This window comes from Arthrobotrys flagrans (assembly GCF_004000055.1).
Source record: "Arthrobotrys flagrans strain CBS H-5679 chromosome Unknown unitig_9, whole genome shotgun sequence".
Lineage (NCBI taxonomy): Eukaryota > Fungi > Ascomycota > Orbiliomycetes > Orbiliales > Orbiliaceae > Arthrobotrys > Arthrobotrys flagrans.
The window spans coordinates 1,576,309-1,595,781 of NW_027137551.1; the positions used below are offsets into that span (position 1 = coordinate 1,576,309).

Sequence of the window (19,473 nt, forward strand, 5' to 3'; positions counted from 1 at the left end):
AAACTAGTTAACTCCGGGTGCAGTTGGACCCGGTGAGGGAGAACTATCAGGGCTCCCTCCTGTAGACTCCAATACAGGCGCACCTGGCAGTTCCACCGGAAACGCATGGTTGGCGGGTAGTTCCCGATAGAACTCTTCCTGGCCCTCCTCTGGCAGCTCGTTAGGATATTCCCCACTACCACCAACTTCGCAACTTCCATGTTGCGCAAACATTTCGAACTTTTGGTGTCCTTCCAACTCTCCAATTGGCGCTGGTGGTATCCTTGGTGTACTCGGTTTCCTTATCACTATCCAGAATATTAAACACACAATTGCCCCAACGGTCATTACACATCCTACTACAGCTCCCACAATTGGCCCCACACTCCGGGGTGAGCCTCCCATTTCATCTTCCGGGGTAATCGAGGGCAAGATTGTAGGTGCAGGCGCAATCTGTTCTCCCAAAGTCTGCTCCCCCAAAGTAGCAATGATACCATCGGCCTGAATTTTCGTAATATTCATAGTCCCCACTCCCTGCTTCGCCCTTGCTAATCCCGTGTGGTTATTCTGGTAGTCGAACCAGACATATGCCACCCTGAAGAATGGATTTCCCAGATATATATCTGCCGTTTTTCCGTCAGGGGCGCCTTCAACAGCGTTAACATTCGACGAGCTTAACAAAATCGTGCACCGCTCTCCCGAATTGGCGTGTCCTACTTGCCCTACCAGATCTTTCCCCGTAAGAGTGATATTAATCCCATCGAATTCAAATTTAAGTGAAATGTCCATATTTTCAAGAGTGTTACAGGAGCTATAGAGTCCACCATCAGCTACTTGACTCGACCCAATTGCCTGCAGTATTGGGGTTAAGATATAGGCAGGAAGCCGTATATACGGGTCTCCGAATAACAAGTATGTAGTGCCACCACCGACGCTGCGGATGGTATCATTTCCCCTGATAAGGCTTACTTGCTGAGCGGGGGGCCTGCTTCTACATTGCCTACGTTAGGCCATTTGTATGTAACCATAGGAAGTTCGTACTTCGCTGTATCGACGCCTCCAAGGGTTATCTGACTCGAATTTTTATCTAAATTCATGATAAATCGGGTGCCGTTAGCTGATCATGATCAAAATAAATCTATACTTCATGCCTGGTCAAAGAGCATAAACTTAGCTTACCGTATGCATCAAGATACACGGCTAAGCCCTTTACCCCAATCACCTCCTCCTCTAGAGCCGCTTGCAGAAACCCTGTGGTTTGAATTCCTTTCTCCCTGTTGACCTCTGTGTCGTTGTGCTCACCGTCTCTGATACCAAGTCCAAGTCGTGGGAAGTCGTGGAAATTTTCTATAGCCAAAAAAGGAAATGATGATAATTGAAAATCCCCGAAGGAAAACCGATCACGAGTGACCCAGCCCTCAGATGCCAGGAAATCGTTAAAAGTTTCTAGAACTGGGGGGTCAGGCTCCTCATGCGTGGATGACTGGGATCCATTGTCTTGAAGAAGGTTAATGAACAGCAAGTGTTAGTTACCAGGTAGTAGCTCTTCAGGTTCACTGTCACAGATTAAACTATGGGTTGCCTTACAAACTCCGTATTCTTGAACATCGTAGGTGCTGCTGGATGAAATGCTGGTAAGGTAGTCATATTCACGCGGAGGTACCCAAGTTACCCCTCCAGTCAAACGAAGGGTAACGTCTTGGGGCGGCGTCCCTGGAAGTTAGATTTGTTTTTCGTTAACTTTAATGGTACCACCGGTGAATAGAGATTGTTGAATAACTGGAACTTATGGGGGTAGAGCTGAAGTGGTAATCGAGACTCGAAAGAGCAGGTTCACATGTACATCTATGTAGCTACATGCATACACTCGGTGCTTACCGATTGAAGCTTTCACCAAGAAACCATATGACCGAGTACCATATACCAAACCACCATATGGCTATGTATCAGAATTTAAAATAAATTGTTGAATTTCAGTATAGATCGGACACCCAATATCAGTTGAAGGCAGGCACAGCAGAAAATACTAACCTGTAGAGTGATGTCACTGAAAACAATGACTCCTTTCTCCGTCGGACTCTCTCGGATGACTTTTATCTCCACCTCCGCGATCGTGGCTGTAATCAGCACAACATATATAACCCGTTTGAACCAGCTTTTCCATTCAGTAGTCGTGGTAGCATTTCTGTCAAATCTCAGCGCCATAGCCACACAAGAGTCTTCGGAAAAAAATAAATAATAAATAAATAAATAAATAAAGAACTGTATCTTGTCTTTAAAGACTAGGAAATCTTACAAAATGTCAATCCACGAGAAGGCTCTCGAGAAATTATAATTGAAAGCCCCCTATATAAGCCCATATTTTTTTAAGTCATGGTACATGACGAGAAATAATCAAGAGGCTGAACGGAAACAAACATTCGGGGCCTAGGCTAATGAGCCAATCGGTAACATTGGTTGATTCTGTGCAGCATCACAGCACCACAAACACGGCGCCAATTCTACAGAACCTGGAACAACTCAGGGCGGGTATGCAGGTTCTGTAGGAGGTGTAGCGAAAGAAAACCCGATCTATTGCGTGGAACAACTCGCTTTCGCCATCTTTGAGTCCCCTCGAAATAGAATATGTGTATTCGTATTAGTGCTGTTGTACATAATATGATGTCCATCAGAATAGAAAAGTTGTGCAGAACGGGGAATGTGATATCATATCGCTCAAATAACAACACAACAGGGCTCCGACCACATCTAATCCACAAAGCACACCTTTTCTCTTATAGATCATCTCGTTAATGTCTTTAAATCCTCGTTCACAGTAGCCACTTTGCTGGCCACAGCGAGCATGCCTGAGAATACGACTCTCTCCGCCTTGACAACCTCCCTCACCTTGCTCTCAGCGCTCATGTTGACCTGTCCGACATCCCTTTCGACGGCCTCCAGGGTCTTCTCCACCTCACCGACAGCTGTAAGGAAGCTCGTTGCCTTGCCCTCTAGTTCACTAGACTTTTCTTCGAAATATGGCATCAACGAATACTCAGGATTTGATGTGTGATGTGTTGAGAGGTAGTGAGATCGCTGCGACATAGGAAGCCTTAGAATGTCAATTGTCCTTGTGCTTAAAGTTGCAGTATTGATAAGTTGGGTTGAAGCGTTATGAAGCTGGCCGATAGAATGGCCGTCATTGTTCAGGAATGTAGTAGCAAATCCGAGCTTTCTAGAGACATGCTCGACATCGTCGTCAACGGACTCCATCGCATCCTTGTGGGTGACAGATCTAGCACTGAGCTCTTGCGAGATGCCGATTGCTTTCTGGACATAGTCGTCTAGGAAATCTAGGAGAGACCGTACGTCCGCGTGCAGCTCTTCATATCTTGTTGTCCCTCTCATATTACTGAAGTTCATCTCTACAGCTTGGGGTTGAACTTGAGCCTGTGATTGTGGTTGCCCGAAAAGGGATGGTTGAGGTTGTTGAGCTGCTGATGAACCAAATAGTCCAGTGCTTGGCTGAGCAGCGGGTTGACTCCTGTGAACGGTTTTTGTAAGTACAGTGTTGATCCTCGGGTTGCAGACAGGGAAATACATACAAGAGGGTTGGGGTAGGTTTTGACGCTTGTTGGCCAAACAAGCCACCACCACTGGTTCCACCCGCTGTTGAGCTGCCAAAGAGCCCACCGCCGCTTGCAGCTGGCTGGGAGGCAGCTGAACCTGCACCAAAGAGCCCCCCTCCAGCGGCTGGTTGTGATGCTGCTGTTGATCCGAAAAGCCCAGAAGAGGCCGGCGCGGTTGTCGCAGCCGTAGATGCACCAAGTAATCCCCCACTAGCTGTAGTAGAGGGAGTTGAGCCAAAGAGCCCACCAGCAGCTGGTGTCGAGGTGGTCGTAGTTGCGCCAAACAGCCCTCCAGCAGCCGGTGCACTAGTCGTAGTAGTAGTGGAGCCAAAAAGGCCAGCGGATGGGGCCGTAGTGGCCGCGGGTGCTGTGGTCCCGAATAAACCGCCTGAAGGTGCCGTTGTGGTATTTTGGCCGAAGAGACCTGCCGATGCTGGGGGGTGCTGCGACGTCGACTGACCGAAGATGGATGCACCGGCGACGCTAGCTCCCAAACCGCCTGTTGCCGCACCGGAGCCTTGACCACTAACAAAAAGTTATTAGCCACAACCTTCCGTCTCATTACAAAATGCAGTGTAATAACTTACAATGTATTAGCGGCTGTGGTGTTTATGGCGCTCGGGGTGCTCGAAACCCGGTTGAAAAGCGACGACATGGTGGGAAACCGCGAGAACGGCCTACTAGAATTAAGCTACGAGAAGTGGCTAGTATCCGAAGCTGGGACTGAATGATATGCTGGGAGGTGGATAACTTCGCGATGCGATGGTGGTAGGTTGATGGGAAGTTGATGTGAGGTTGGCGAAGGATATATCATATTTCGTGTGGCGGAACGCGTAGATGTGTGGCTTGTGGAAACGTGGCTGGTAAACGAGTGGCGGCAGCACACTGATGGTCTGGTCGCGTTCTTAACCGACTCCATCCTCTCATCACCCCACACCATCGCCACCATAGGAATCCAGCACGATGGAAGACGACGACGACGATTTCTACGGGGACGCGTCCCCTCCCGCGCAGCCTATTCATCAAGTTACCGTTCAAGACCTCCTATCAAATGATAATTCTACTCCGAAACCTGCATCTTCGGCTGTTGCTCCTCCCCCTGCACGTCAGGACATCAACATGAACGATGTAGCGAATGGTGAAGACAGTGCCCGAGCCGGTGGACAAGAAGAAGAAGGGGAAGAAGAAATAGAAGAGGAAATTGAGGTTGAGGATGATGATGATGTATAGACTCTTAAGCTCTCACACATGCGATTATAGGCAGCTAATACCGTCTATTACCTTAACCTAGGATGTCGAATTCATATTGGAACTTAAGGCCGGGCAAGTGGTTGCACCACCTCCACAGGGTGCTACTCGTTATGGAGCCCGACAAGCCACTACTTCTGTTGCGCCTCAACGGCAAATATCACACCAGGACCTCAAGGAACGCGCCGCACCACAAGCTGTCTCCCCGGCACCTCGTGCGGCGGCACTCGTATCTACTAAGACACCTATTCCTCGAGGACCCACTCCACCACCCATAGCAACTTCGACGCTGGATATCAATGCTGTACCCATTCATCCGTCTACCGGTGAAAAGCTGACATCCCTTAACATTGACGACCTTCCATCTAAACCCTGGAGAAACCCGGGATCCGATGTTTCCGATTACTTCAACTATGGATTCGACGAATTCACATGGACAGCTTACTGCCAGAAACAGGAAAACACGAGGAAAGACTTCGATCCCAAGAAGATGATGGAGGACATGATGATGTTTGGGAACATGCTTGACCCTTCGCAGTTAATGAACATGACAGGTGCTACCGGTGGGGCCGGCGCTGGAAATACACCAAACATGCCTAACACAGGAGCGGGAGGTTTTCCGAATGGCATGCCTCTTCCACCCGGTATACCACCCGAAATGGCGGCGGCTATGATGCAACAAGTCGGGATGCCAGGGATGCCAGGGATGCCGCCTATTCCTGGAATGCCGGGAATGCCAAATTTTGGTATGGACATGATGGGTGGAGCTGGTGGCAACAACACTCCAAATCGACAGGACCTGCAGATGTTCAACCCCGGCGGACAGGGCGGCGGCTTCGGACCCCAAGGGATGTCGCAGTTCCAAGCTCAAATGGCCAATTCCTATGCCGAAGAGCAGCAGCGATTCGAGCAGCAGAAGTATATGCAGCAGCAACAGCAGAGATTGTACGCTCAATATCGTTCTTAAAATATACATTTTTATCTTTCAGCCAGCCAACGTGACGCACTAACGAAAACATATGAAACGTAAACAGACAACAACAGCAGCAGCAGCAGCAGCAGCAGCGTGGGTTTAACAATCCCAATGCCACCTACGGCAACTTCCAAACTCAGACCAATAATAACCAGATGGGTCGTGGCAGAGGTGGACCTGGAACCCAAGGCGGTACCGGCAATGTTTCCCAGCAGAGGGGGTGGTAGAACCATTGGCATCTTTCTGGAGACGGAGTTAACGATATTGGACCAAGTTTATTTTCCTTCATACCCAGCAACATGAAACCCAACAAGTCCTTGAGATCCCACCAAAGACAACGGTCTAATGATCTAAAGCAACGGACGAACTCCGCCGAATTAAACACGACTGATAGCGCCTGTAACAGTAATCAGACACCCTTGCCAATCCGCAGCATTTTGACGGAGGTTTCGGGTAATCCCCAGACTCTTTATCGAGGTCCTCGCCGTCCTATAGGATTGCCCCTACAAACAACACTAAAAGTTTGCGGCGACAACCAGACTGACGACGAGAAAGCCAAGGAAGAGAATATCAATCCTGCTAATCCCGACGGTGGGGTTGATATTGAAGAGTTCATACGACGACTCACTGGCGGCTGAAGGGCGCTTTTCGAAAGTGCAGGGTTTTCCGTTTCATTTATTTTCAAAAGGGCTGACTCTAGTGCCCTTGTTTTCGTTGGAATTCACTTGGACTGCATGCTGCATAATGTATACTATCACTTTTCACAACATAGAACGGCGTTTTACTCTGTTGGAAGCTTTGGGGATAACTAGCAGCTACAGTAATGCATAATTCTTTAGGTAAATTGGTGGAGCCTGACTTTAACTCGTCCTATTAAGCATGCTGTGCTAAAAAATCCGTCAGCGATAGAATGCGTCCTTTCTACGATTAACGTTCGGCGTAGTCCGGAGTCCGACGTTCTCGTTTGGAGGTTGCTGGGTGGGTGTGTTGATGCATCATCTCCACCATCGTGTACCAACAATCTGCCTACTGGTATATACAACTTCAAACTTCCATCTTATTAAAAGTCCTAGCTAAACTTTACCAGTCTATTTTTACCCTCACAAAGTTCTCTCTAACCCATAAACCCGCCCTGACCTTATTAGTGGTTGTGCTTACTTGTGATCCTGAAATTTATATTGCTCATGATGCACGACAAATCCCTTTTGCTGTATGCCCGGGCCTATGATTTGGTTGAGGACCATACCTCTATATCACCACTTTCATTCGTCTGCCTACCGCACGATGGTGAAGGAGAGACAATCAATAATGCCAACCTAATTTCTAGCTTTCTTCAACACTTACAGTTTCAAACTAGTGTTCATCCAAGCACTAACGAGCGCCTTGAAGCCGTCAAAGACGTTAGCTCTTCGTTAGCAAAGACAATATCGCTTCGTATCTGCGCCGAAAGCCCTGAAGATGAATATCAACAATCGGATGACTTACATCTCGATGAGCCATTATTGCGGTATCAGGCGTCTTTACCGGCCAATACGATTTCTCCGTGGCTTGATTTGAACCGATTACCTTTGAAAAAAGCAGTTCCAAATGATAAAGATGACGAGGATGGTGAAGGGCTGCAGTTTCCACGTTGGCTATGGGAAAGACAAAATGAGATCGTTGGAGACATTGCTGGAGAAAGAATGGCAATTGACCGAAAAGTTTTGGAGTACTTGAGGAAGACAGTGAAGGATCCGGATCATGGAAGGAGATCATTCGGCGAGCACGCAGACGACCACTGCTACGATGGCCCAAATGTTAGTGCAATGTAATTCTCTCCCTTGGTTAGAACATTAATATATTTCTTCGAGTTATATGCCTGACTAGAAGTGTGTATAGATCACAAATCTAAAAGAGACTACTCCGCCTCTGTCTCCACTCTGTACGCCAGCTAGCCCTTTATCATCGATTTCGCTGAATGAATTGGCTGAACGTCTAAAGCCCTTAAATCTCAAAACCGGGGATAATTTGCCTTCCATTCTTATATTTAAAGACGGGGACCTCAGAAATGAGACTCTTGATGAAGATTTAGAGGCCATCCGATTATCCAAATCCATTCAATTGCCGCCTCTCATCAACTCATCTCCCGCTAGGTCCCCAGCAAAGGAGTTTCGGGTCGAGGCGCCGTTAACGCCTCCGCTCACTAGCCCAAATAAACAAACTCTGTTTTCACACAATATGAACGAATCCCATCTTTCATCACAATCACGTGGGCCTGTAAAGAGGGTAAAGTTCTCGAACATAGTTGAAGAGTTCCTCATCCCTCCCTCTTTAGATCCCTCAGAAGATGGCTATGACGACGAGGCCAGCCCGGGCGACTATCTTACCCACTCGGCAATGGCCCAGTTTACTCTTGGGGTTATGGAGCCTGGTGCACAATTCTTTTTAATGCAAATGCAACAAGAGCAACTTGAAGATTCTACAAAGTCAGAACAAGAGCCCCAGAATGGTTTGCGTGTCGAGTTGCCAGTTGTAAATTGGCAAAGACCAACTCCACCGTGGGTTTCAAGGGAGACCTTCGATGAAGAATCGATAGGCGGTATTGATAAGGAAGTTATTATGAAATGGGAATATAGAAGCCTTGATATTGCAGGTTTGTGCTGGACAATCAGGAGCAAAACGGGCTCTCAACCTGGGGTTACTGAGACAATCTTTCCCGAAAGTGAAGAAGAACTCTGGAAGGGGATTGAAGAAGTATTCCCCGTTCTTCCTCTAGAAACGGTAATTGAAGATGAAGATGAGAGTTTTTGGGAGGATGGGCCTCAGGAAGATAAAGATCTCGAGTGTGCCAAAATCCCACCAAATATGGACCTCGATAGCTTAATAGAAAGAAAAAGGCTACGGAGACCTACCGCCAACCGAAAAAATCCAGCGATATCGCTTCTTGGTCCAAGGAGCAATCTCTCGTCCTTTTTGTCCCTCCGAAACCGTGCCATAGAGCCCCCCTTCGGCCCTTTACTACATTCCTCCTCGGCAGTTCTACCTTCCGCCCCCTCACCTCTTTCTTGTTTGCAAACTGATCCGCCTACAGTCCAGCCATCCACCGAAGATTCTTCGGTGCCGTCTGATCCTTCCTCCACTTTCATAGTCTCCGCTTCATTTCTCGCCAACCGTGCTCTCTACAAGGCAATCAGATCCTTCTGCCCGACATCTAAATTTGTGGAAAGAGATTTTGAATCTTTCTCTTGTGCCAAAATGTTTGGGAAACAAGATCAAGTCCCGGATGAATATACTTTGGAAGCAGATATTATCGTCTCGCCGCTAACGGGAATTATCCTGACCGATCTACAAACAATCAGAAAGCGTCCGTTGCCTGCTAACTTTGCAAGCGCTAGTGATAATTCTTCTCCCAGGCCATGTGAAGAAATACGAGATCGTATATCCGAGTCATCTAGAAGATACCAGAGCCTAGTTGTTGTGGTATCTATCGACTTCGGAGGAAGAAAGGCGGGACTAGTCGAACTAGGTACAACAGATTGCGCGATCCTCGCAGCATTTATTGGATTTTGTGAACGCATTGGGAACGTTGAAGTTACTATTGTCCCAGCTAATGGGAGAAGCGGGGTTCAAGAAGTTGGGAAATGGGTGGTGAACACTATGAATTTTCATTCGATGCAATGGAGAAATGCTGGGTTGGAAGTTGAAATTACAGAAAAGGAATCTATGGTTCGTCTTTCCCACGTTCTTAATGTATATCTCGGGGTAGCTGTCAATATTAACTATACCTCGATGACGGTGTAGTGGGAAACCTTTCTACGCAACAGTGGAATGAACTCATACGCGGCTCAAGCGGTTTTGACTAAGCTTCATGAAAGTGGATGCGGCCTAGCGGATTTCGTAACGGTTGAGAAGGAGAGTAGGAGAGTTATATTCGAACAGTTTGTTGGGGAGAAGAATTTAGAAAGGTTTGAGGAGGTTTCTGATGCGAAGTGGCAATGTTTGAAAAATATGAATTCTCAGATCGATGAATTGATATCGATTCTCGACGACAGGCCTTCATACTCGTTAGGAAGTAGAGGACAAGAGGTCCGAAAATATTAAAGGCTCACCACAATATTAATTAGAATTCGCTGTTTGATCCTCCTCTCGTTGAAGGTTAAGTATATATCTATCTTTTTAATTTAGACATACGAAGAGGTGATCGGGATGTTACAGGAAACTGTAAATATAGATCCCATTCTCTAATACAACGTTTCAACGATGGGTAAAATCCCCAAAGTCAAAGCTAAGAGTACCCACAAGACTCTAAAATCGAAGTCATGTTTAAACCCAAGAGAAGGGACGGAAGTCTCGGGTCCAGGCCCTGACTGGGAATTCGTCGGCCTAGCGGCCACTGTAGAATCCGATGAAGCTACACTTCCTGGAAATTCACTATTGCTAGGCACCAGCGGCGTACTTGTAGTACTAGTGATGGGTTCCACCGTTGAAGTCAGGCCTCTTGAAGTAGACAGCGCCATGGCGCTAGTAGATTCCACAGAATCCATCTTGGTAGGTTGTGGCCGACTAGAACCGTCGTCACCGAAAGCTACAGCGCCACCGCTCCTCCAGTTGAACGCCGGCGTTTCGGGATCACTTGTATCTAAATCAATTTCCGGATAGTCCCATAATTTATTAGTGATTTCGGAGATATTGCGCTTTCCGGTGAACACGAGTGTCATCTCTGTCCGATTAGCTTTGAGATAAAAGGAGGCCTTGGCGCTGTTATTAGAGAATGTAAAGTCGACGCCAAAGTCATCGTGGATTCCGGTCCTAAGGGCGTATTTAGAGTGATTTAGTTAGCTATAGGGGCTATGTAGATACTGCAAATAATTAAACTAAGTGCGTAAAATTCACTGCGAACTGTACATACCATTCTTGCTTCATGAAGTTAAGAGAGTATTTTGGATCTAGAAAGCATCTATTTTTAAAGTCCTGCGTATGACCTTCATTCCCTTTGTAATCCAGCGCAACACTGGGCTTGTAGGTATTATTATTCAACCAACTATCCTTGCCCAATTGAACTCTATAGCCATCATCACCATCAAGTTTCACCTTGCTAATCTTAGTTTTTCCAAAACCAACTGTCCGCTCCAGTTCATACTCTCCAGATTCCCCACGATCGAAGTTTAATTTGATGACAGAAGATGCGAATTCCAGATTATATATTTCATCATTGGTGTATACGAAAAGTCCTCTGGATGTTGTACTATCAAAGTCCACACAATTCTCGCCTCTGGAATTGCATTTGACGGAACTAAGGTGGTTGATTTCGAAAAACAGTGGGTTGGGATCCCAGTTTGGATGAACGCCGACGTAGAACCAAGAATGGTTTTGTGGGCCCATTTGGATAGTACAAGGGTCTCCATTTTTGGTAAACGTGTTCCAGGTTATGGAGATATCGCCCTTGTAGGCGATATGGGCATTCTCGTTTTTGTATTGATAGACGAAGGCATTTTCGGCGAAAGTGCGCAAGGGGAAAGCACAAAGAGTACCAAGAAAAGTAAGAAGATGTAGAGAATACAGCATTTTTAGCATAAACAGGTAAGGGACGAGTCGCAAATTCCTAATGCCAAGCAGGCCCTGCCAGCCAGTTCTTAAATGGCCCATGCTAACGTTATGCCTGCTGCTCAATCGCATCTTCCGTTAGCTCGTGACACAACCTTGCTCGAGATGAACACACCTTCGGGCCACAAAATGTTTAAGACTTTTCACCTAAATCCTGCGCACAGACGTTACAAAAACACAGAATTTTATAGCTTTGAGATCCGGAATTACAAGACTTAGGTGTACTGAAACTTATATAAATTAAACCAATTAATTTTCATAGAGTTGTGAGCTTTGTAGCTAAGTTAACGGGGTTGTTGCAATTATTTATATAACGCAGCGCAATTGCGAGCGAGTGACCAGCCGACCCGCCAGCTATTGGCCTGCCTGTAAGCAGGCAGACAGCTAGCAAGGCAGGCAGGCTGGTGTACCGCTGTGTAAACCTGCCCGTACACCTGCCCGTGAACCTGCCTGTGAACCTGCCATCATCATTGTGTTGTGTAGTACTATATATTGTAACAGCCCGCCAGCCTGCGACCACTATAATACCAACCAGCCTACCAAAATCACTTAGTATTTTAATTTATAAGCTTCAGTGCACTTAAGTCTTGTAATTCCGGGTCTCAAAGCTATAAAATTCTGTGTTTTTGTAACGTCCGTGCGCAGGATTTATATGTAGGTGAAAGTCATAAACGTTTTGTGGCCCGAAGGTGTTCATCTCGTCGTAGCTTGGATAATCTCGTTACCCTTGCAAAAGGCCCTGGTCATAATAGCGCTGCTATAGATTAACCACGGCAAGGTTCTCGAGCCGAAGATCTGGGTTGTGAGCCATGCTAAGAATCGATCTCCATTCGACAACTAGGAATTTCAAGTTGTTATTCGGTTATTTTTGTTCTTAGCAATGAATAAAAACTATTCGGGGATGTTTTGAGATATAAAGTTGACATTGGCCTGTAGTCGTTTCGTTAAATAATATGTCTTCATGTATTCTTGCTTGAGTATATATGTCAACCCATGTGGCTATAATATCAAGCTCCCAGATAAATGTAAAGCTCCATAGTATGTCGTCAAATTCCAAATCCAATCATAGGCTGAGAGAGTATTAAATATTAAGCCAGAATATCCCCCTTTGCGGGAGGAAAATATTAATTGTATGATACCACCAAGCGGTCGCACTGGGCTGCTCTAGCACCGAGACTATGGAAAAGATACACATCGGATGCCCAAAGATATCATCATGCAAACCAATCAATATTACACAGCCGTACTTTTACTTCAAACCACAACCTCAAGGTATCAGTATCATACCCTCTCGGACTGAACACCAAAATCGGCTCCCTCCCCATCCAAAACTCAACCACAGTCCCCTCATCCCATTTCTTCTCCTTCCTCTTCCTTAGACACCTCATCATGTCATAATTAACCTGTTCGGTAACAAAGCTCAGATAACTCGCCACTTTCGCAACAGGTCCCAGGGGTACAACTTGATTTTGTTTATCTCCCGTGCTCTCGCAAAAATCACAACAGTCGAAGGAGACCACAATCTCCCTTTCGGCAATTTTTAAAGAATCACTGTCTCTCCCTGGGAATATAGTAACCAGGTCATCTTTAAACAGACCCCAATGCATATCCGGCCAGATCCTACAAGAAGGTCTGGGCGGAGGCGGCCATTCAAGAAGTTCAATTTTGCATGGCCGAAACGAAGATTTTTGAAGGGTTGTAGTATCCACGATGAATTGTCTGAGATAAGCCAAAGATTTATGCACCCAAGGTCGAGGTCTGGGAAACTCCTCCTCTCCTGGGCTGCTATCGAATCCATATGTTGTAGCTTCGACAGGGAAATATCTGTTAAGTCGGACTTTGGGAGAAGTTTGGATGAAATGTCGCCAGAAACGGCAAACTTGGGCAAGGATGGGGTGTAACTTCCAATCCGCTGTTTCGAGTATTATCATCTGAAGTTCTGCGGGGAGGTAGCAGGAATTCGAGCTGGTGGGAGCTGGTGGGGCCGGAGTTTCGCTTGGAGTTTGTCCTCCAGGTAATCGGCGGTATTTACCGTCCATTTTTATATTGTCGGATTTGTTTTGTGGGCTCATTGTGTATATATCGATCGATATTAATCGACTGACTTCAAACGTTAAACCCAGAAGCGTTGCCGTTGGATAGAGTCTCTGTCGGGATCCAAACGCTGCGAACTGATCAATCGATATTGAACGAACCGTAATATATATTCTTGAAAAGAGACACCCTGATCCGGTACATTGAGGAATCAGGCACCGATACCCATCGATATCATGCGTACCTTTTGAGCAAGCTGAAGTCTGATAATTAAGGACTCACACATCCAGTAAAATTATTGTCTCAGATGGATTGAGGCTGACAAAACCAAAGCTGCAACACGGCAGAGAACGAGGCTGTCAAAATTCTAGAATTATTTTCAATGTAATGCGGGAATTAGAAGTAGAAATATTCGGGGACTATGCGCATAAGGTGCAGCCGATGAGATGGTCCTAATTTCAAGGCTATGAGAGCCTTATTAATATTAGCATGTGGGCTTATATCGGCTAGACATTACAACCTTAAAAACATCGACGTCTTGGCGAATTCTCACGAGATCTAGAGGCGGCAGACATTTGAGGGCGTGTTGGTTACTAAGTAATCTTACATTAATTGCATTTTATTAACGTTCCGTCGTTTATCTCTATTTCACTAATAAGAATACATAGCACACCGCAAGCCATATTTTAAACCCCTGTGCAATAATGACCATAACACCTTCGTATGAAAACGATCCAGCGAATTAATAATTAAAATGGATATAAAAAGCGGGGTGGTAGTGATAATAATGAAAAACAAGAAAAAGGATAATGGGGGGGAAAGCGGAAGTATTAACGATAGCTATAGGTAGGATGATAGCTGGGTTTAAACCTTCACTTTCTTCCTCCCCTTAGCCTCTTCTTCGGCTTCATTGACTCTCTTGGCACCTCTGCTAGGGGTGCTTCGCCCACTAGCACTCCCGCCTCCATTAACAGGCGTAGAAGCACCGCTAATCTCGTCTCCTCCGAGATTTTGGTTCAGGTCTTTCTTCTTTCTTGGGCTGCTTCTAACGCCCGGGATAGCGATCGCCGGTTTCTTCGAAAAGAAGGCGTCCAAGCCAGTTTGCTTGACCTTTTGGCCTGATCCATTGACCTCCCCACCCTTCTTTGGGACCGATATTTTTGGCATGGGGGCGCGAGGGGTTTTAACCCCATTCTCTTGCTTCTTCCCTTTGCCTTTCCCTTTCTTCGCACTGATTGTGGAGGTCGTGGTTTCCTCTCCCTCGTCCCTCTCTCCGCCCTCTTCGCCTTCGGCCTCAACATCGGCCTTCTTCCCCTTTCTGGCACCTTTGCCTTTCCCTACCTTGACATTCTCCTTTTTGGACGCCGCTTTGCCCCTCGTCTTTCGCTTCTTTCCGCTCGTGGTTTCAGTCGACTCGACATCATCGGCATTTACTATGATGACGTTGTTGTCTCCGTCAACTTCTCCCGCAGGCGTGATGATTCCGCTGCTTCCACCGGCAACTGTGGTACCATCCGTCATACTCTCAATCTCCATCTTCTCAGCCTTTTTCTTTGCCTCGGCAATTTCTTCTTCTTTTGCCTTCTGTCTTCGGTCACGCTCCTCTACTGCTTCCCTGATAATGTTAAGGCAGGCAGCGTTGTATTCGGGATCCTTTCGGCTTTCAACACAGTTATGGCATTCAACATAGAAGGCCTGCGGAATGGCGTAGTACTCAAGAAGTTGGAATTCCAGGATTTCGTCCCCAATAAGCTTGGCATTGTCGAAGTCGAGACAATCCTCGCAGTAAGCACGCTCGCAGAAGCGGCATCGGTAAAGCATGTTACCAGCGTCTGATGTTTTCCTATAATTCGAGATTTCGTAAGTAAGGCATAACAAACTTATGAGATGACATGATATACGTACTGTTCACAGTCGTAGCACTCATGCTGCGAGCAATGATACTGCATTTTTCCGTTGCTCTTGTACTTGTGCTCTTCATCGAGACATTCATAGTGATAGGAACGGGGACAACTCGAGCAGCAGACGATATCTCCGCCGTCGGTACAGACTTGGCAGTAGTCCTGATTGGTGATCTTGGCCTTCTTTCGTTTTGGTGGGTCCTTTAAACGAGGGTCTTTCCCGGCCATGGTAGCTACAGCTTCCCTGTATACGATAAAATTGTTAGCGGGTTCAATAGATGCTAGGATGGGCTACTACGAACCATTGATCATTCCCGACTGTTTCCTTCAAGACCTCGTACCCGTTTACCATGACGGTTCGATTCTTTCCTGCTCGTCTGTCGCTTCTATCCAACTCGGCCTCTGCGGTAGCCTTGGCTTGCTTCTCCATTTCTTCCTTACCCATCTTCTTTCCCTCGAAGAGCCTCGTCTCTACCTTCTCAGCACTATTCAACCATTCCTCCTCTCGTTCCTTCTTTGTCGCCTCATCTTCATCTTCACCGTCTCCATCATGATCCATAACCGTGTAGTTCTTGCAATTCTCCAACATGGTGTCCCAGTCCCACGCCATCATTTCCTTGGGGTCAATTTCAGGTCGTGCAATTGCCTGAGCTCCACGTCGGACGAGAGTCATAAGCTGATTCATAGTAAATTTAGGTGCGTCATCCTCTTCGTCCGCGAGAGAAGTGGATCCACCAACAGGCTTTTTGGAGCCATGGATGTCGCGCATGGATTCTGTGACTTTGGCAGACAGGTATAGCTTCTTCTGGATACGCCCGATCATTTGCTCCTCGACTGTACCTTGTGTAACAAGTTTGTAGACTGTGACTTCCTTCGTTTGGCCAATACGATGTGATCGTGCCATTGCTTGCAGGCTAAGGGATATGTTAGCATGGAATCACGAGAGGAGGTTGAGAGGCTTTAGGTACATACTCAGCCTGTGGGTTCCAGTTAGCATCGACCATGACCACCTCCGTCGCGCTCGTCAAGTTAATACCCAAACCACCAGCTTTGGTCGAAATCAAGAACACCTTGTACGGGGACCCGGCCTGGTTGAACAGTCTGATACTAAGATTTCTACGTGCCCGGCCCGTCGACCCATCCAATCGCAAGTACTCGAATTGAGACCCATCGCCACCAATAAGTTGTAAAAACTCTTCGCATATGTCCAGCGTCTTCGTAAAGTTGGAAAAGATCAATACCTTCCGGTCCAGCTTGATAACTAGCTGCCTGATAAGTTTCTCCAAGACCATGAACTTGCCTGAGGCGGTGATAATGTGTGGTCCGAGAGTGTACGGCTCTGGTTCTGCAGCGGGAATGAGGTAGGGGTGGTTACAAATCTTGCGAAGTTGGATAAGAATGTTCATGAGTTTGCGCCACGAAGGATCGGATTTGACTTGTTCAATGCTCTTCTTGACAGCCTCCTCCACTTCGTTCCATTCTTCATTGTCCGCCTTGATAGTGACCTCTTCGCCATCGTTGTCGACCCTTATTTCGACATTATCGAGTCGTTTGGCCTCTCCCTTGGCTGCAGTGATATCGGCAGATTCCTTGTTCTTTGAGTTTTTAAACAGACGCTCTAGCATGTTATTGTCTATTTTCGTAAGGATCATCGTGTACCACATCCTCTGCATTGGCGAAAGTGGGACGTAAAGGACGATTTCTTTCTTCTCTGGGATACCGAGACTAATCCCGGGGGATTGTTTGGTGCGGCGCTTCATGATAAGTTCCAGTAAATTACGGGAACAGTCGACGAAGCTGGTGTCAACTTTTCCGCGGGTGAGGTCAAATGCTTGACGCCATTCGTCGCATGTACGATTGGTAAATACTTCAGGGTACAGCCAATGAACCAAAGACCAAAGTTCGAAGAGATTATTCTGGATAGGGGTACCGGTGAGGATCAAGCGGTATTCAGCATTAATGGACTGAAGAGATTGTGAAGATAATGTTTCGGAGTTCTTGATTTGGTGGCCCTCGTCCACTGTTTTACTCTAGGTTAGCTGGGTTCTAATTATTATTCGACGTGAGCGACTTAGCGACTTACAAGCAACATATCGCCAGATAAAGGCTCTCTTGAACCAGACCTTCTCGGCTACGAAGGTGTCATACGAGGTAACGATGATATCCCAGCCACGTTTTGGGTTATCTGGGTGTACTGGGGCCTCGGCTCCATCTTTGCCGTTCTCCAAGCCTTTCTCAGCCAGTCGTTTCAATCGAGAACGCTCTTTGATCGGTCCGTGAAGTCGCATGGCTCGTAAATGTGGGACAAACTTTTTCGCTTCGTTGACCCAGCTTGTAAGAACGCTCAATGGACAGACAACGAGAAAAGGTCGATGTGGATGAGAGTTGTCAATTTCGGCAGCGGCCTGAGAAGAAATGTAAGAGAACAAGGACAATGTTTGGAGGGTCTTTCCGAGACCCATCTCGTCTCCAAGGATACCGGAGAGGCCATTTTTGTTCAACCAGAGAAGCCAGGAGAGGCCCTCGATCTGGTATGGCTTCATGATAGCTTGGATCCTACGAGTTGTTAGTGTTGAAACGGAATTAGATCGCAGTAGGATGCAGCAGCTCACTCTTTGGGTTGGCTCTCCAATAACTCGTACGGAATTGGAGCTTCAACAGCGTTACCATATTCTTCTTCTAGCTTTTTCAAATAGTTACTATCGCCAACCAAAGGCTGGAAAGTGTCTTTATGAGTAATTAGGAAGTTGCTACGTCGTCGGGCAGTTTCAGCTGTGAGAGCGGCGCGTATTTGCGCCCTTGTCATGTCTTCGTTCTCGGGTTCCTCGAAGATACTTCTCTTGGGAGCTGCCCTTGAGGACGTTGTTCTCCTCTTTGGTCTTTCGTCCTCGTCGCTTCCTAGACCTGACATAGCTCCGGATCCTTCATCCGAGGAGAAGAGGTCGTCGTAATCTGATAGCTCTTCCTTAAATCGCCCTTTGGTCGTGTTCTTCGCGTTTCGACTGAGTGATTCCCTCTTCGGAGCGATGGCGAATCGCTCGTTCCTTTCCTCCTGTCTGCTTCTCCTGAGTTGCTCTCTCTTTGAGAGACCACGTCTTTTAGAGACGGCTGCCTGCATGTTGTCAAACGAGGTGGGTTTCCTTATGTTAGAGCGGTCGCGGAAAGTTCGACTGCCGATCATGACTCCTGGGACATTGATGTATTTGCTTCCGGAGATTGGTGAGGTTGTGATGTTTGTCATAGAAACTCGTTTTATCATCATTCGTGGTGTCCCTGCTTGGTTAGGTTTTTGAGGACTTGGAGCGGTCGTTATTGTTGTTCTTATGGGAATAAATTGCGATTTTTTGGATTCGAATTCTGAGTCCTCGTCCGCTTCTTCATCATCTGGCTCCGAGTGAGAAGACGGGTGGTATTCGTCTTGGGGACCTCGGTCAGAGTGGGAAGAGGAGTGATAGCCGTTATCGTCCTTCTGCTCAGATGTGGGAGTAGCTAGGACAGAGTTCTGACTTGAAGCTGCGGTAGCATTGCCAGCCTCTGTTGAATCGACATTTAGCGACGCATCTGCTGAGGAGATCTCCAGCGTAGGAGACTATATCAAAGGATTCAAATTTTAGCAATCCGTATTTGTTATCTCTTTCCATTCCAACATATTCTTTGTAATCTGCAAGCTCGCGCGTTTTAGGACAAGACTTGGTGTTTAGGGTCATGAGGCTACACAGCCAATGGTGATAACGAAACCCGAGGATGCGAAACATGATCCTTACCTGTGCTCTGGACCTAGGGGCTGCCATTTTTTTGCCTTGAATTGTAAGTAGAGTTCCTTGTCCCGGTTTTGTTGGTGACCTGTCGGCAGGACCAGAGCTAGGTGCAGGCGGTTCGGATGGCGACTGAAGCGGATTCGAAGCAGCAGGATTATTGCCGAAAAGACTAAACATGCTTGTCAAGAGGGGAAAGAGAGGGAGAAGCCTTTGTCTGATATGATATATCTAGATAGATCCAGGCCGGATAGCAGCTTGCAGTTGTGTCTTGAAAGCAGGCAAGCAGGCGGCAGATAGCTAGGCCGTGGTTGAACGGACGAGGCTCCAGCGACGAACTCGAGTTTAAATTAAACTGAACTTCAGGTCGTCCCCGGACAGGGACTGGCTCG

General features: G+C 46.9%; 7 protein-coding genes and 1 further gene across 7 annotated transcripts; 3 read left to right on the forward strand and 5 right to left on the reverse strand.

Annotated features, from left to right (window-relative positions):
• Positions 1-3: 3 nt before the first annotated feature.
• DFL_005808 lies at positions 4-2,184 on the reverse strand.
• A 576-nt stretch (positions 2,185-2,760) lies between these two features.
• DFL_005809 (uncharacterized protein) lies at positions 2,761-4,242 on the reverse strand (the record flags this gene model as incomplete). The annotated part of the gene is made up of 3 exons (XM_067635122.1): positions 2,761-3,502; positions 3,564-4,112; positions 4,175-4,242. 3 exons carry the CDS (start codon positions 4,240-4,242, stop codon positions 2,761-2,763), a joined length of 1,359 nt encoding a protein of 452 aa, XP_067489584.1.
• Positions 4,243-4,550: 308 nt separating this feature from the next.
• Positions 4,551-6,035, forward strand: DFL_005810 (uncharacterized protein; the record flags this gene model as incomplete). The annotated part of the gene is made up of 3 exons (XM_067635124.1): positions 4,551-4,811; positions 4,879-5,780; positions 5,870-6,035. The coding sequence occupies 3 exons, from the start codon at positions 4,551-4,553 to the stop codon at positions 6,033-6,035; spliced, it is 1,329 nt and encodes a 442-aa protein (XP_067489585.1).
• A 72-nt stretch (positions 6,036-6,107) lies between these two features.
• DFL_005811 (uncharacterized protein) lies at positions 6,108-6,446 on the forward strand (the record flags this gene model as incomplete). The annotated part of the gene is made up of 1 exon (XM_067635125.1): positions 6,108-6,446. The coding sequence occupies one exon, from the start codon at positions 6,108-6,110 to the stop codon at positions 6,444-6,446; it is 339 nt and encodes a 112-aa protein (XP_067489586.1).
• Positions 6,447-6,995: 549 nt separating this feature from the next.
• On the forward strand, positions 6,996-9,888 carry DFL_005812 (uncharacterized protein; the record flags this gene model as incomplete). The annotated part of the gene is made up of 3 exons (XM_067635126.1): positions 6,996-7,604; positions 7,687-9,513; positions 9,589-9,888. The coding sequence occupies 3 exons, from the start codon at positions 6,996-6,998 to the stop codon at positions 9,886-9,888; spliced, it is 2,736 nt and encodes a 911-aa protein (XP_067489587.1).
• Positions 9,889-10,028: 140 nt separating this feature from the next.
• DFL_005813 (uncharacterized protein) lies at positions 10,029-11,169 on the reverse strand (the record flags this gene model as incomplete). Its single annotated transcript, XM_067635127.1, has 2 exons — positions 10,029-10,596; positions 10,697-11,169. The coding sequence occupies 2 exons, from the start codon at positions 11,167-11,169 to the stop codon at positions 10,029-10,031; spliced, it is 1,041 nt and encodes a 346-aa protein (XP_067489588.1).
• Positions 11,170-12,605: 1,436 nt separating this feature from the next.
• Positions 12,606-13,463, reverse strand: DFL_005814 (uncharacterized protein; the record flags this gene model as incomplete). The annotated part of the gene is made up of 1 exon (XM_067635128.1): positions 12,606-13,463. One exon carries the CDS (start codon positions 13,461-13,463, stop codon positions 12,606-12,608), a length of 858 nt encoding a protein of 285 aa, XP_067489589.1.
• An 826-nt stretch (positions 13,464-14,289) lies between these two features.
• DFL_005815 (uncharacterized protein) lies at positions 14,290-19,261 on the reverse strand (the record flags this gene model as incomplete). Its single annotated transcript, XM_067635129.1, has 7 exons — positions 14,290-15,268; positions 15,331-15,570; positions 15,629-16,240; positions 16,299-17,346; positions 17,410-17,882; positions 17,939-18,915; positions 19,091-19,261. The coding sequence occupies 7 exons, from the start codon at positions 19,259-19,261 to the stop codon at positions 14,290-14,292; spliced, it is 4,500 nt and encodes a 1,499-aa protein (XP_067489590.1).
• Between the last annotated feature and the right edge of the window lie 212 nt (positions 19,262-19,473).